Here is a 17,328-nt window from a genome sequence, read left to right on the forward strand (position 1 = left end):
GCACACAGCTCCAAATATCCTTCCAGCAACACCGAATTTACTGCTGAAGAATGATTCTGCAGCTTTGTCTTTTGCACCAGCATCTTACCTGGCACCGACATTCTTCACATTTTCCTTTCGGAGCAGGGAATGTGGCTCCTTCTGCATAATCTTCACCCTGGAAATGACAACCTGCAAAAAGATAGTGTGGGCTAATTAATGAAAGAGCATGCACCTGTTGTGTGAACCATGCAGCATTTTCCAGATGGGAAAATACCCTTTGAACGTAGTCTGGCAGAGCAGCTGTAGTAAAAGCCAGGACCCCCGGAGGGCAGCAGAGAGTGGAGGAAAAGAGAACATCCAGCCACAAGGGGGCAGTGGATCATTAACCCTGAGCGTTGGGGGCGGGGCGGGGGGGGGGGGGGTGGGGGAGAGGGGGGGGGGGAATAGAGACCAAAGTGTAAACCTTGCAGTATCATCCTCAGCAATTTCGTTTAGCCTCAAACAAACATTTCAGCGGGGATTATGAATGTACTAATCAAATTACACCCCGATGCTCACTGCACAGAACTATCCACATGTTAGGAGGCCATTCACTCCCTCAAGCCTGTGCCACCATTCAATGGCATCATGACTGATCTATATCCTAACTCATCTACTCGCCCTGGCTTTGATTCCCTCAATAGCCCTGGCCAGCAACAATCTAGCAATCTCAAATTTAGAATAATTAATTAAGCTAGCACCTATTGCAGTTTCTTGGAGAGAATTCCACATTTCTGCCAGGCTTTGGGTAAAGAAATGTTTCATAATCTCTTTCCACAATAGCCTGGCTCTGATTTTAAGGTTACATCACTTGTACTAAACTCTATCTTGATCTTGATCAATTGGGCCAATGGGTTGATGAACGGCAGATGGAGTTTAATTTTGATAAATGCGAGGTGATGCATTTTGGTAGATTGAACCAGGGCAGGACTTACTCAGTTATGGTAGGGTGTTGGGGAGAGTTACAGAACGAAGAGATCTAGGGGTACATGTTCATAGCTTCTTGAAAGTGGAGTCACAGGTGGACAGAGTGGTGAAGAAGGCATTCGGCATGCTTGGTTTCATTGGTCAGAACATTGAATACAGGAGTTGGGATGTCTTGTTGAAGTTGTACAAGACATTGGTACTTGGAATACTGTGCACAGTTCTGGTCACCCTATTATAGAAAGGATATTATTAAACTAAAAAGAGTGCAGAAAATGATGCTACCAAGACTTGATGGATTGAGTTATAAAGAGAGGCTGGATAGGCTGGGACTTTTTTCTCTGGAGCGTAGAAGGCTGAGGGGTGATCTTATAGAGATCTATAAAATAATGAGGGGCACAGATCAACTAGATAGTCAATATCTTTACCCCAAGGTAGGGGAGTCTAAAACTAGAGGGCATAGGTTTAAGGTGAGAGGGGAGAGACACAAAAGTGTCCAGAGGGGCAATTTTTTCACACAGAGGGTGGTGAGTGTCTGGAACAAGCTGCCAGAGGTAGTAGTAGAGATGGGTACAATTTTATCTTTTAAAAAGCATTTAGACAGTTACATGGGTAAAATGGGTATAGAGGGATATGGGCCAAATGCAGGCAATTGGGATTAATTTAGGGGTTTAAAAACAAAGGGCGGCATGGACAAGTTGGGCCGAAGGGCCTGTTTCCATGCTCTAAACCTCTATGACTTTGACTTTATTCTCCATTATCTGTCTGTAAGCCAATTTCATATCCATGCTGCCATTGTCCCTATAATGGGACCTTCCGATTCCAACATGAGTTGCTACCACTGAGTTCTGGTTGAGTCTGCTGTGGATACATTCCTGTTCTACTATCTGTAACATTATTTATTATTGAATATTACAGCACAGGAAGAGGCCATTCATTTTTATATTTAACCGTCTTTAGTTTCTTGGATCTTTGGCTATGATCATCCCAAACCTCCTTTGCCCAGTATTAACAGAAGTTGCAGTCTCCATAACTTCATTTTTCAAATCTACTCACACCCCCACCATAACCCACTATCCCAACTCATCCCTTGCTTTCCTAATTCATTCCCCACCCTGTCCCGGCTCATCCAGCTCATTCATTCTCTGGCCTGACACAAAATGAATGCTGGCTTCGCATCCTGTGAATGGAAAAAAATCCCCACTCTGTCCGGCTTATTCTCCAATATCCCAGTTCACTCCCCACTTTCCTGTTCACTCCATGTTCTGTCTCAGCTCATTCCCCCTTCTACCCCTCAGGTTCTCTCCTCTGATGTCTGGATATCATTCCCACAATTCGGTGACCAGAATGGGGCCCAGTAAGTGAGGCCAGAGTATCAGACTGTGCTGTAGATTTATACTCACCGTCACATTGGGGACAGTCACAGGCTCCGCTAATGGGATGGGAACAGGGAGCTGGGGGACACAACTTCCTCACACAATTAACTGAGCCCACCTGTAACACAGCAAACGGCATAAACAGGCTGAGAGACTCCACAAAACAGAATCAAACATCATTGCATAGTGGGTGGGCTAGAGGATGAGTGGGAGGGATGGGGAGAGTGTGAGGTGAGAGTGGATGGAGGAGGAGGTAGGGATAGAGGGAGGAGAATAGGAGGGTGGAGGGAGAGAGGGGGAATCAGGGTGGAGGGAGAGAGGAGTGAGGCAGGATGGGAGGGTGGCGGGAGGGGGAAGAGAGCATGGAGGGAGAGAGGGTGGAGGGGAGGGAATGAAAGGGATTGGGAGGGTGGAAGGAAATGAATGGAAGGGAGGAGGAGGGGAGGTGGAGTGTGGAGGATGGGAAGATGGAAGGGATGGTGGATGGGAGGCTGAAGGAAGGGGGTAGAGGGAAGAAGATGGGAGGATGGAAGGAGGGTTAGTGGGGTTGGCGGGGGGGGGGGTTGGAAAATCCAGTTCTGACCAATGGTGAACTGCAGACTTCTCCGCTGGTCTTGCCAACACCAACCCCACCGAGCAAAGTGACCTTTATGTTTTGCCCCCAGAGTTGTTCACTCTGGTGGATTTAGCAATAGCAGTGGATGCAGCATCTGAGGCAGAGGCAGTGGCGGCAGAGACAGTAACAGCGTTCTTGGCGTGAACACTGTCAGAGACAGGAGCAGCTACAAAACCGCCCTGGTTGAAGGTCAGGGCAAGATATCAGGGGCACCAAGTCAGCATGTACCTGGCAGCACAGCTCCTGCCCAATCAGTGCTGCCATCAGTGTAGGTGGGCTCCAGCAGCAGTTCAGTTCTGCCCAGGGACAGTACCCAGTGTCAGTGAAAACTGTTGGGTAATATCGGCAGATTGGACACAGAGAAGGCAGATCTCCAGGAAAAGGTGGAGGATAATTCTAGGCCTAATGGCTGCCTCCAAGAAGCAATTGCTGCAGCTTCGGCCAGGGTAATACATTTGTTTATATAACTCAATGTAAAGTTACGTGCCTCACCTCTTTCAATGCTGATTAATGCAGCATCTCTCGGATCGGAAAGAGATTATGAGATTTATTGGGGTCGTACAAATGTCCCCCCACCAACCTCTGCTGTAAAAATAATAAACTTATTTTTTGCATATGGTTGCAGCGTGAGGACCGCACCAGCCTCTCCATGTGTTGTAGCTGAGGACTGTGTCTGTGTTTGCCTGGGTGCTATCGCGAGTACAGCCCCCAAGGTTGGGGAGGTCAGCGTGCATATGGAGCAACTGCACAATTGGGAAGGTATTGATTCTCAGAATAAAATTTGCATGTTTTTTACTCTCTGAATCATACTTTTTAATTCCAGAGCACCAACATTCACACACATCAGGAAGGGGCTGCCTACTTTCAGTTGATTATTGACGGCAACTGATCCTCATTCAAGCCTGGTTCACGAAAATACACCAGTAATTCATGCAGCTAATGATTGGAGCCTGGAATACCACTGGGTAGAAAAATAACCAGTTTGAAGCAGTACAGTGGGTAACATCACCGGTTTTACTGGCATCAACCTACCGGACTTCCTGTTCAGAACTGGATCTACCAGTATCAGTATTACTGGAACAAAGCTCGAGGAAGGTGGAGGGGAGGTTGGTGAAGAGACGGGAGGGTGGAAGAAGGATGGTTTAGGGAGCAAGAGGGAATGTGGTGATAGGAGGTGAGTGAGGAAATATTTTAGGGAGCAGGAAGGTGATGAGAGGTGAGGTAAGGGGGAGGGTTGTAGGGTGGAGGGTTGAGAAAGGCAGGGGGCTAAGGAGGGTGTAGCGACAGTGAAAGAATGTAGGATGGAGTGAAAGGGAAGAAATGGGGGTCAGTCCCTACCTACCCCCGGGGAGAGATTGCACTGAGTGTGAGGGTCAAACTCCCCCCTCCCAGAGTGTTACTCACCCTGCAGGTACACTGTGAGCATGTGTCAGCGGGGTTGGTGAATGTCTGTCCATTGTTGATAGCAACACCACCATAGTAACAGCCTGTGGGATATCAAACTGAGCATAATTGACAACATAGAAAGAATCACATTGTACAGAAAACCTATACCACAGGAGCTAACCAGTGAGCTCAAATGACTTATGGCAAGTGTTTATACTGACACCATCCTCCTCCCACCTTCTCCTAACCCCTTCAACATATCCTTCTATTCCTTTCTGTCTCATCTGTTTATCCAGGTTCCCTTGAAGTGCATTGATCCTATTACCTCAAGTATTTCCTACAGTAGTGAGTTTCACATTCTCATCAGCCTTTAGGTGAAAAATTTCTTTACACTGCCTAATACTGCCAGTCACCCTCTCTCAGGGATATATGTAGACTGACTGGAGTCCCATGTCCCTCTCTTTCAGGGAGATATTGAGGTTATACGACACGAAGGTTGGTGGGGTGTGGATAGTCTGGAGGGATGTCAGAAGTTACAGAGGGACATAGGTAGGATGCAAGACTGGGCGGAGAAGTGGCAGATGGACTTCAACCCAGATAAATGCGTAGTGGTCCATTTTGGCAGGTCAAATGGGATGAAGGAGTACAATATAAAGGGAAATACTCTTAGTACTGTAGAGGATCAGAAGGACCTTGGGGTCCGGGTCCATAGGATTCTAAAATCGGCCCCGCAGGTGGAGGAGGTGGTTAAGAAGGCGTATCGTGTGCTGGCCTTTATCAATCGAGGGATTGAGTTTAGGAGTCCGGGGATAATGATGCAGCTATGTAAGACCCTCGTCAGACCCCACTTGGAGTACTGTGCTCAGTTCTGGTCGTCTCATTACAGGAAGGATGTGGAAAAGATTGAAAGGGTGCAGAGGAGATTTACAAGGATGTTGCCTGGATTGAGTGGCATGCCTTATGAGGATAGGCTGAGGGAGCTCGGTCTTTTCTCCTTGGAGAGACGTAGGATGAGAGGAGACCTGATAGAGGTATATAAGATGTTGAGAGGCATAGGTCGGGTGGACTCTCAAAGGCTTTTTCCCAGGGTGGAAATGGCTGCTACAAGAGGACACAGGTTTAAGGTGCTGGGGGGTAGGTACAGGGAAAATGTTAGGGGGAAGTTTTTCACACAGAGGGTGGTGGGCGAGTGGAATCGGCTGCCGTCAGTGGTGGTGGAGACAAACTCAATAGGGTCTTTTAAGAGACTCCTGGATGAGTACATGGGACTTAATAGGATGGAGGGTTATAGGTAGGTCTAGAAGGTAGGGATATGTTCGGCACAACTTGTGGGGCCGAAGGGCCTGTTTTTGTGCTGTAGTTTTTCTATGTTTCTATAATCAAATCAGCCATGATCTTATTGAATGGCAGATCAGGCTTCAGGGACCAAATGGTCTACTTCTGTCTCTAATTTTTACACTTGCATATTTGTACATTGACTGGATTCTTTCAATCCTATTTTTCTCAGGGAAATATCTGTACATCAACTGCTATCTCTGAGTCACTGTTCACTCAAGGAGATTCCGATTCACTCAAGGAGATACCTCTACACTGAGTGGAGTCTCTCTGGCTTTTCCCTCAGAGAGATACCTGTACACTGACAGGAGTCCCTGAGTTCCTGTTCTTTTAGGGAAATATTTATGCACTGACTAGTATTTCCCTGTCCCTCTCTCACAGGAGATATCTGTGCAATGACTGGATTCTCTCAATCCCTGTTTTACATCTGAATATATGAATTATGAGCAGGAGTAGGTCATTCAGCCCCTTAGGCCTACTCTACCATTCAATAAGATCATGGCCAATCTGATTGCAACCTCAACCCCACATTCTGATCACCTTTCTCCCCTTTGTTAATGAAGGAGGAGAATTCAGGAGATGTTAGGATTCAAAAAGATATAAAAACTAGCCTAAGGGCACTTTACCTAAGTGCTCATAGCATTCAAAACAAGGTAAATGACGGCACAAATAATCGCGAATGAATATGATTTAGTGGTCATTACAGAGACATGGTTGCAGGGTGGTCACGACTGGGAGTTAAATATCCAGGGATATCAGACTATTCGGAAGGACAGACAGGAAGGTAAGGGAGGTAGTGTATAAGGATGACATCAGGGCAGTAGTGAGAGATAATATAGGTTCTATGGAGAAACAGGTTGAATCCATTTGGGTGGAAATTAGAAATAGTAAGGAGAAAAATCACTGATAGGGATAGTCTATAGGCCACCAAATAATAACACAGTGGGGCGAGCAATAAACAAAGAAATAACTGTTGCGTGTAAAAATGGTATGGCAATGATCATGATTAGCATGGGGGATTTTAAGCTACATGTTGATTGGTCACACCAGGTCGGTCAAAGGCAGCCTTGAGGAGAAGTTCATAGAATGTATCCGTGATAGTTTCCTCAAACTGTATGTAATGGAACCTACGAGGGAGCAAGCTATCCTAGATCTGGTCCTGTGTAATGAGACAAGAATAATTAATGATCTCACAGTTAGAGGTCCTCCCGGAAGGAGCAATCACAGTGTGGTTGAATTTAAAATAAAGATGGAGGGAGAGAAGGTAAAATCCAAGACCAGTGTCTTGTGCTTAAACAAAGGGGTGAATGAGGAGTTGGCTAAGGTGACTGGAACAAAAACTTTATGATGGGACAATTGAAGAACAGTGGAGGACTTTCAAAGCGATTTTTTACAGTGCTCAACTAAAGTATGTACCAGTGAAAAGGAAGGACTGTAGAAAAAGGGATAATCAGCCATGGGTATCTAAGGAAATAAAGGAGGGTATCAAATTGAAAGAAAATGCATACAAAGTGGCAAAGAACAGTGGGAAACTAGAGGATTGGGAAATCTTTAAAGGTCAACAGAAAGCCTTGAAAAAAGCTATAAAGAAAAGTAAGATAGATTATGAGAGTAACTAGCTCAGAATATAAAAACAGATAGCAAAGGTTTCTACAAATATATAAAATGAAAAAGTGTGGCTAAGGTAAACATTGGTCCTTTAGAGGGTGAGAAGGGGGATTTAATAACGGGAGATGAAATGGCCAAGGCATTGAACAGGTATTTTGTGTCGGTCTTCACTGTGGAAAACACAAATAACATACCAAAAATTGATGACAAGGTGGCTATGGCAGGTGAGGACCTAGAAACGATCATCATCACTAAAGTAGTGTTAGGCAAGCTAATGGGGCTGAGGTAGACAAGTCTTCTGGCCCTGACGGAATGCATCCCAGGGTACTAAAAGAGATGGGCGGGGGAAATAGCAAATACACTCGTGGTAATTTACCAAAATTTGCTGGATTCTGGGGCAGTTCCGGCAGATTGGAAAACAGCAAATGTGATTCCACTGTTTAAAAAAGGAGGTAGACAAAAGGCAGGTTAGCTTAACTTCTGTAGTGGGGAAAATGCTTGAATCTATCATCAAGGAAGAAATAGCGAAACATCTGGAAAGAAATTGTCCCATTGGGAAGACGCAACATGGATCATGAAAGGCAGGTCTTGTTTAACTAATTTACTGGAATTCTCTGAGGACATTACGAGTGCTGTGGACAAAGGGGAACCAGTGGATGTGGCGAATCTGGATTTCCAAAAAGCATTTGACAAGGTGCCGCACCAAAGGCTGCTGCATAGGATAAAGGTGCATGGTGTTATGGGTAATGTATTAACATGGATAGAAGATTCGTTAACTAACAGAAAGCAAAGAGTGGGGCTGAATGGGTGTTTTTCTGGTTGTCGATCAGTGGTGTGCCTCAGGTATCAGTGTTGGGACCATATTTGTTTATAATCTACATGATTTGGAGTTAGGGCCCAAGTGTAATGTGTCAAAGTTCGCAGATGACACTAAGATGAGTGGTGGAGCAAAGTGTGCAAAGGACACTGAAAGGCTGTAAAGAGATATAGATAGTTTAAGTGAGTGGGCAAGGGTCTGGCAGATGAAGTACAATGTTGGTAAATGTGAGGTCATCCACTTTGGTAGGAATAACAGCAAAATGGGCTATTATTTAAATGGTAAAAAATTGCGACATGCTGCTGTGCAGAGGGACCTTGGTGTCATTGTGCATAAATCGCAAAAGGTTGGTTTGCAGATGCAGCAGGTAATTAAGAAAGCAAATGGAATTTTGTCCTTCATCGCTAGAGGGATGGAGTTTAAAAACAGGGAGGTTATGTTGCAGCTGTACAAGGTGCTGGTGAGGCCACACCTGGAGTACTGTGTACAGTTTTGGTCTCCTTATTTGAGAAAGGATATGGGGCGGCACGGTAGCACAGTGGTTAGCACTGCTGCTTCACAGCTCCAGGGTCCCGGGTTCGATTCCCGGCTCGGGTCACTGTCTGTGTGGAGTTTGCACATTCTCCTCGTGTCTGCGTGGGTTTCCTCCGGATGCTCCGGTTTCCTCCCACAGTCCAAAGATGTGCGGGTTAGGTTGATTGGCCAGGTTAAAAATTGCCCCTTAGAGTCCTGAGATGCGTAGGTTAGAGGGATTAGTGGGTAAATATGTGGGGGTAGGGCCTGGGTGGGATTGTGGTCGGTGCAGACTCGATGGGCCGATGGCCTCCTTCTGCACTGTAGGGTTTCTATGATTTCTATGATATACTGGCACTGGAGGAGGTGCAGAGGAGATTCACTAGGTTGATTCCGGAGTTGAGAGGGTTGTGAATCTGTGGAATTGAGGCTACCTCGTTGAATGTTTTTAAGGCAAAGATAGATACATTTTTGAACAGTAAAAGAATTAAGGGTTATGGTGAGCGGGCGGGTAAGTAGGGCTGAGTCCACAAAAAGATCAGCCATGATCTTATTGAATGGCGGAGCAGGCTTGAGGGGCCAGATGGCCTACTCCTGCTCCTATTTTTTATGTTCTTAGAATTTATCTAGATCTGCCTTAAAAATATTCAAAGATTCTGCTTCTGCTGTCTTTTGAAGAAGTTCCAAAGACTCACGACTCTCAAAGAAAACATTCACCTCATTTTTGTTTTAAATGAGCGATCCTGTATTTTTAAAACGTGACCCCTCGTTCCCGATTCTCCCACAAGAGGAAGCAGCTTGGCCACAGACACACTATCAAGACCTGTCTGGATCTTAAAACTTTTGATCGAATCACCTCTTACTCTTCTAAACTCCAGTGGATACAAGTCTAGCCTGTCCAGTATTTTCTCATGAGACAACGTGCCCATTCCTGGTATTAGTCTAATAAACCTTCTCTGAACTGTTTCTAATGCATTTACATCTTTCCTTGAATAAGGAGATAAATACTTTACACAGTACTCCAGATGTGATCTCATCAATGTCCTATATACCTAAACTATAACAGTTTTTGTAATCAATTCTCCTCACAATAAATGATAACATTCTTCTAATTACTTGCTGTCCCTGTATCCTAGCCTTTTGTGATTCATGCAGCAGGACACACAGATCCCTCTGAATCTCAAAGCTTTGCATCCTTTCATTATTTAGATTTTTTATTCTTCCTGCTGAAATGGACAATTTCACTTTTACACACATTATACTCCACTTGCCAAATCTTTGCCCGCTCAACCTATGTCCTCTTCATAACTTACTTTCCTAACTATCTTTGTGTTGTCAGCAAATTTAACAAACATACCCTTTGTCACGTCATCCAAGTCATTTATATAAATAATAAAAAGTTGAGGCCCCAGCACTGATCTGTTTTCTTTGAGAAATATCTATAAACCAACTGGTGTCTCTCAATCAGTCCCTGTTCCACTCAGGGAGACACTTACTCATTGTCTGATGCCTCCTAGTCTCTCTCCATCTAGGAAGTACCCATACACTGGTGCCTCTCATTCCTCTCCATCGTATAGATATCTGTACGCTGAATGGTGTCTCTGTTTGTCTCATAATGCACACAGATGAAGCAGTTATAAATATGTTTACCTTCACAGATAGGACAACACTGTCCAGGAAGGTTGATGGGATGGCTGCAACCTGGGCTGTAACATGGCCTCCTTGAGCAGCTGACAAATCCACTCATACACTCACAGCGAGTGCAGGGATCGAGGGGGCCAGGAAACTCCTGACCATTCAGATATTCCTCCCCCATGTAATCACACCCTGTGGCAAAAAGGAGACAGAATCAGGAAATAAAGAGCAAAGCAGGCCCAACCCCAACCGCCCCCCCCCCAAACAACACAGAACATCCCCAGGGGAAAGCTGGCCAGAAATCTCGCACTGGTTAAGAGGAAGTCAGGTTGCCCCTCTCTCCATATCATCAGGAAATCTCATAAAAATCAACAAGAACACCCTACCCTCCATCAGCTAAATTATGACCAAGTATTAAAAGCACAGAGACATGCCATTTGGCCCAACTGGCGTTTACACTTCACGTAAACCTTCCCCCACCTTTCACTTAACCCCATTAATACCTCCTTCATAATTATCAGGAAACTCCCTCAAAGCAGCTAGTGATCCCCTCCTAAGAGAGGCAGCAAATCTCGCAAAATCAGTAGGAAATGTCTGCAAAATAAGCAGGAAAGTCCCAAATCATCTGACTGTGACGAGAGAGTGAGAGGTCACTATTTGGCCACCTCAGCCTATTTCCCTGGATATATCTCATTTGTGTTTGTACACGAGTGAATGTTGAAGGTGAATGCTGGATTTATGACCTCCCATCTCTGGGCCATACCGTCGCAGGCTTTGCAGCAGTGTCCCTGTGTGGGGAAGGGACACTCGAGCACAGGACAGGGTTTCCTCTCACACGATACACTGCCCTCTCTGCACATACAAACATTGCAGCTGTCTGACACGTCAGCAAATTGCTCTCCGTTTGCATACTCCTTTCCACCGAGCAAGCAGCCTGCAAAAGAAAGTCACAGAAAGGCCTTTAACCTGAGGTAGCCATTACTCCCAGCTCTGACACTTCATCCTCATCGCCCGTTCCCCGCCCCCCCCCCCCCCCCCCCCCCCACACACACACACACACACACACAAGCACACACCATCTCCACATGGCTCCCTCATCCATACAGCCAGCTCGTCATGTTTCATTTCCACATACCCCTTGCTGGTGCAGATCCCTTGTTTCCCTCATAAAGAATACCTACCATCACACGTACGGCAACAATCCTGCAGAATGGGGTGTGAGCACTGCAGGGGGGCACAGGGCTTCCTCTGACATGTAACGGTGCCATTGTTACACATACAGGAACGGCAGGCATCTGAGGGATCGTAGAAACGCTGCATGTGTTTGTAAAGAATGCCGGTGTACAGACATTCACTCGGAGGAGCTGGGGTAAAGAGAAGTGGACATCAACTCTCAGCAACTTCAATAAACTCAAACCTCAACCATAACACTGATAGACAGCACACTCCCCCACTGTAACACTGATAGACAGCACACTCCCCCACTGTAACACTGATAGACAGCACACTCCCCCACTGTAACACTGATAGACTGCACACTCCCCCACTGTAACACTGATAGACAGCACACTCCCCCACTGTAACACTGATAGACAGCACACTCCCCCTCTGTAACACTGATCGACTGCACACTCCCCCACTGTGTAACTCTCCAATATACCTCACTCCCCTCAGTGTGACTCTTGGTACACCCATTCTGTCAATCATTTTAAGGAATGTTTGCACCCACCTGGGCACTGAGGACAACATTTTCCGGGTACAAGGAATGGGTCATTGCAAGTCAAAGGGGGACATCTCTTGGATAGACATTGTACGTTTCCATTCTACAAGAAGATAACAGAGGGGAAACAAAGTGAAAATAACTATGTGTGTCAGGAGACTAATTCCAAATGTATCCGAGTATGTGTGATGGAAATGGAAAGAGGGATACTGAGGATTTGAAGTTAGGGAGAGAGAAACTGAGGGTTTGGAGTTAAGGAGAGGGACACTGAGGGTTTGGAGTTCGGGAGAGATTGAGCTTTTGGAGTTTGGGAGAGGGACACGAAGGGTTTGGAGTTTGGGAGAGAGACACCGAGGGTCCGATTTTACCATCAAGTTGTGCCCGTGTTTGGGTGTGTAAACTTGGTAAAGTCGGGCTTGAGGCGAGTCGCGCGATCCGTGACCGCCTCTGCGCCCGTTCCCCCTTTACCAATGGCCGAAAATGGCCGCAATCGGGACCGCGCTCAAAATGGGCGCGACGGCAATTTAAATGCATTTGAATGCATTTAAATTGAATTAATGAGCTGGACGCCCAACTTTACCAGCACTTCCCCCTTTACCACTGCTTTCGCCCGTCCAGATTTGGTGCAAAACAGGCATGGTCCGCAAAGGTCCAATTCAGGCGTTCCAGCTTCTGAGAAGGTAAGTTCAGAGCTTCCGGCGGCTTTCTGACTCAGATCGGGGGTGGGGTGGGGGTGGGAGGCGGGTCAGAACACTCTCTGGTGGGGGTGGGCGCGAGGGAGGCAGGTCAGATGCCTCTCTGTTTGGGGGGGAGGGAGGGAGGGGGGTGGGTCAGATCGCTCTCTGGTGGGGGGTCCGTTGTCACTCTGCGTGCGATCGGTGGGGGGGGAGGGGGCTGCGATCGGTCTGGGTAATGGGGGGTGGGGGGATAAGGGGGACAGTAATGTGGTGGGGTGGGGAGATGTCTGTGGGGGGCCAGGGGGAAGCATTACTCGGCCTGGGAGTGATGTGGCAGGAGAGCGTTCTTCTAGTTTTTTTTACTGCGCATGTGCAGTTGAAGGTTCTGATCGGAGCTGCAGTGTTTTGGGAGCGATAAGCCCCGCCCGAAGGCTTCTGCAGCGCGATTCAAAATCACTGATATTTTTGCAGGCAGAGCGCCTGAGAATGGGCCTAAAGCCGGATCTGAAACACTCCCAGTTTCAAGTCCGCCCAGCACTCAGTATAAAAATGGTAAAATAGGGCCCTTAGGGTTTGGTGATAGGGAGAGAGACACTGAGGGTTTGGAGTTAGGGAGAGGGACACTGAGGGTTTGGAGTTAGGGAGAGGGACACTGAGGGTTTGGAGTTAGGGAGAGGGACACTGAGGGTTTGGAGTTAGGGAGAGGGACACTGAGGGTTTGGAGTTAGGGAGAGGGACACTGAGGGTTTGGAGTTAGGGAGAGGGACACTGAGGGTTTGGAGTTAGGGAGAGGGACATTGAGGGTTTGGTGATAGGGAGAGGGACTGTAAGTGATTGGGGGTCTGGGGAAAAACAAATTATTTTTCCATCAGGGTCAAATCAAGTGAATTCAGATCTGCCTCTTCACGTCAGTATTAAATTCTTCCCATACTTACAATGCAGTGACATTCCTTGCACTTGTTTGTGGGATGTGGAAAATCAGCACCATTAGGATACTCCTTGCCAGCATACTGACAACCTGCAAGAGAAAATCACACAGTGAACCCTTCAGAATATTCCCCACACAATCTCTGTGTCTGCACTGGATCCGTGACTGTAGTTACATTGGAAACTGGAACATTCTCTACCACTCTCCACTCTGTCCACCCTAGCTCCCACTCTCTGTCCATTTGCCCCTCTATTCATCAGTCCATTTGCAGTCCATCTATTGGGTCTCTGGCCCTCTATCCGGCTCCCTGCCCCTCCATCTGAACAAGAACAATAGAACAAAGAAAATTACAGCACAGGAACAGGCCCTTCGGCCCTCCAAGCCTGCACCGACCACACTGCCCGACTTAACTAAAACCCCTTACCCTTCTGGGAATCAGAACCCTCTATTCCCATCCTATTCATTTATTTGTCCAGATGCTCCTTAAAACTCATTATCGTGTCTGCTTCCACTAGCTCCCCCGGCAGCGAGTTCCAGGCACCCACCACCCTCTGTGTAAAAAACTTGCCTCTTATATCTCTTTTAAACCTTGCCCCTCGCACCTTAAACCTATGCCCCCTAGTGATTGACTCTTTCACCCTGGGAAAAAACATCTGACTATCCACTCTGTCCATGCCTCTCATAATCTTGTAGACTTCTATCAGGTCGCCCCTCAATCTCCGTCGTTCCAGTGAGAACAAACCAAGTTTCTCCAACCTCTCCTCATAGCTAATGCCCTCCATACCAGGCAACATCCTGGTAAGTCTGTTCTGTACCCTCTCCAAAGCTTCTACAACTTTCTGGTAGTGTGGTGACCAGAATTGAACACTGTATTCCAAGTGCGGCATAACTAAGGTTCTATAAAGCTTGCCAATTTTTAAACTCAGTGCCCCGGCCGATGAAGGCAAGCATGCCGTATGCCTTCTTGACTACCTTCTCCACCTGCATTGCCACTTTCAGTGACCTGTGTACCTGTACACCTAGATCCCTCTGCCTATCAATACTCTTAAGGGTTCTGCCATTTACTGTATATTTCCTATCTGTATTAGACCTTCCAAAATGCATTACCTCACATTTGTCCGGATTAAATTCCACTGCCATCTCTCCGCCCAAGCCTCCAACCGATCTATATCCTGCTGTATCCTCTGATGGTCCTCATCGCTATCCGCAAATCCACCAACCTTTGTGTCGTCCAGATCAAACCAGTTACATTTTCTTCCAAATCATTTATATATATAACAAACAGCAAAGGTCCCAGCACTGATCCCTGAGGAACGCCACTTGTCACAGCCCTCCATTCAGAAACGCACCCTTCCACTGCTACCCTCTGTCTTCTATGATCAAGCCAGTTCTGTATCCACCTTGCCAGCTCACCTCTGATCCCATGCGACTTCACCTTCTGCACCAGTCTGCCATGAGGGACCTTATCAAAGGCCTTATTGAAGTCCATGTATACAACATCCACTGCCCTACCCTCATCAATCATCTTCGTCACTTCCTCAAAAAACTCGATCAAGTTAGTGAGACACAACCTCGCCTTCACAAAACCATGTTGCCTCTCGCTAATACGAACACTTACTTCCAAGTGGGAGTAAATCCTATCTCGAAGAATCCTCTTCAATAATTTCCCTACCACTGACATAAGATTCACCGGCCTGTAATTACCTGGATTATTCTTGCTACCCTTCTTAAACAAAGGAACAACATTGGCTATTCTCCAATCCTCTGGGACCTCCCCTGTAAGAAGTCTCACAACACCAGGTTAAAGTCCAACAGGTTTATTTGGTAGCAAATACCATAAGCTTTCAGAGCACTGCTCCTGAAGGAGCAGTGCTCCGAAAGCTTATGGTATTTGCTACCAAATAAACCTGTTGGACTTTAACCTGGTGTTGTGAGACTTCTTACCGTGTTCACCCCAGTCCAACGCCGACATCTCCACATCATGACCTCCCCTGTAGCCAGTGAGGATACAAAGATTTCTCTCAACACCCCAGCAATTTCCTCCCTTGCCTCTTTCAGTATTCTGGGGTATATCCCATCAGGCCCTGGGGACTTATCTAGTTAATGTTTCTCAAGAACCCCAATACCAGCTCCTTTTTGATCTCAACATGACTCAAACTATCTACACACCCTTCCCCAGATTCAGCATCCACCAAGTCCTTCTCTTTGGTGAATACTGACGCAAAGTACTTATTTAATACCTCGCCCATTTCCTCTGGCTCCATGCATAGATTCCCTCCCCTGTCCTTGAGTGGGCCAACCCTCTCCCTGGCTATCCTCTTGCTCTTTATATATGTATAAAAAGCCTTGGGATTTTCCTTAATCCTGCTGGCCAATGATTTTTTGTGACCCCTTTTAACCCTCCTTACTCCTTGCTTAAGTTTCTTTCTACTTTCCTTGTATTCCACACTTACTTCATGTGTTCCCAGCCTCCTAGCCTTGACAAATGCTTCCTTTTTCTCTTTGACTAGGCTCACAATAGCTCTAATTATCCAAGGTTCCCAAAACTTTCTATACTTATCCTTCATCTTACAGGAATGTGCCGGTCCTGAATTCCTATCAATTTACACTTGAAAGCCTCCCCCATGCCAGATGTTAATTTGCCTTCAAACATCTGCCCCCAATCTACATTCTCCAGTTCCTGCCTAATATTGTTGTAATTAGCCTTCCCTCAATTTAGCACCTTAACTTGAGGATCACACTTATCTTTATACATCAGCACCTTAAAGCTTACTGAATCGTGGTCACTGTCTCCTACTTAAACGTTGACCACCTGGCCGGACTCATTCCCCAATACCAGGTCCAGTATGGCCCCTTCCCTCGTTGGACTATCTACATATTGTTTCAAGAAGCCCTCCTGGATGCTCCTTACAAACTCTGCCCCATCCACGTCCCTAGCACTAAGTGAGTCCCAGTCAATAGAGGGGAAGTTAAAAATCTCCCACCACAACAACCCTGTTACTTTTAAACCTTGCCAAAATCTGCCTACATATCTGTTCCTCTATCTCCCACTGGCTGTTGGGCGGCCTATGGTAAACCCCCAAAACCCTTCCTATTCCTGAGCTCTACCCCTATTGCCTCACTGTATGAGTCCTCCGAGGTGTCCTCCCGCAGTACAGCTGTAATATTCTCCTTAACCAGTAGTGCAACTCCCCCACCCCTTTTACATCCCGCTCTATGCCGCCTGAAACATCTGTATCCTGGAATGTTACGCTGCCAATCCTGTCCTTCCCTTAACCAAGTCTCTGTAACAGCAACAACATCATAGTTCCTAGTACTAATCCAAGCTCTAAGTTCATCTGCCTTACCTGTTACACTTCTCGCATTGAAACAAATGCACCTCAGTCCATCAGATCCTCCTTGATTAGCAACCACACCCTGTCTGCTCTTTCTCTGAGTCTTACTGACCCTACTCCCTGGTTCCCCTTCAGTTAATTCACCTTTGCTTTGGTTCCCACCCCCTGCCAAACTAGTTTAAATCCTCCCGTGTGACACGAGTAAACCTCCCGGCCAGAATATTTATGCCTTTCCAGTTTAGATGCAACCTGTCCTTTTTGTACAGGTCCCACCTGCCCCGGAAGAGGCCCCAATGGTCCAGATATCTGAAACCCTCCTTCCTATACCAGCTGTTTAGCCACATATTGAGTTGCCCTATCTTCCTATTCCTAACCTCACTGACACGTGGCACAGGAAGTAATCCTGAGATTACAACCCTAGAGGTCCTGCTTTTTAA

At 46.5% G+C, this 17,328-nt stretch overlaps 1 protein-coding gene across 1 annotated transcript in view; it reads right to left on the reverse strand.

Annotated features, from left to right (window-relative positions):
- Nucleotides 1-88: 88 nt before the first annotated feature.
- Nucleotides 89-17,328, reverse strand: part of LOC144488175 (uncharacterized) — a gene marked incomplete at its 3' end in the record, with an annotated part of 87,167 nt that continues 69,927 nt past the window's right edge. Inside the window, exons 28-35 of the mRNA XM_078206198.1 lie at nucleotides 13,564-13,646; nucleotides 11,961-12,054; nucleotides 11,413-11,595; nucleotides 10,995-11,165; nucleotides 10,247-10,423; nucleotides 4,342-4,424; nucleotides 2,349-2,439; nucleotides 89-171 (exon numbers count right to left, since the gene is read on the reverse strand). Coding sequence (XP_078062324.1) covers nucleotides 89-171; nucleotides 2,349-2,439; nucleotides 4,342-4,424; nucleotides 10,247-10,423; nucleotides 10,995-11,165; nucleotides 11,413-11,595; nucleotides 11,961-12,054; nucleotides 13,564-13,646 — 965 coding nt within the window. The remainder of the gene's footprint in view (nucleotides 172-2,348; nucleotides 2,440-4,341; nucleotides 4,425-10,246; nucleotides 10,424-10,994; nucleotides 11,166-11,412; nucleotides 11,596-11,960; nucleotides 12,055-13,563; nucleotides 13,647-17,328) is intronic.

Source organism: Mustelus asterias, unplaced genomic scaffold (genome assembly GCF_964213995.1).
Source record: "Mustelus asterias unplaced genomic scaffold, sMusAst1.hap1.1 HAP1_SCAFFOLD_1352, whole genome shotgun sequence".
NCBI classification, from domain to species: Eukaryota; Metazoa; Chordata; class Chondrichthyes; order Carcharhiniformes; family Triakidae; genus Mustelus; species Mustelus asterias.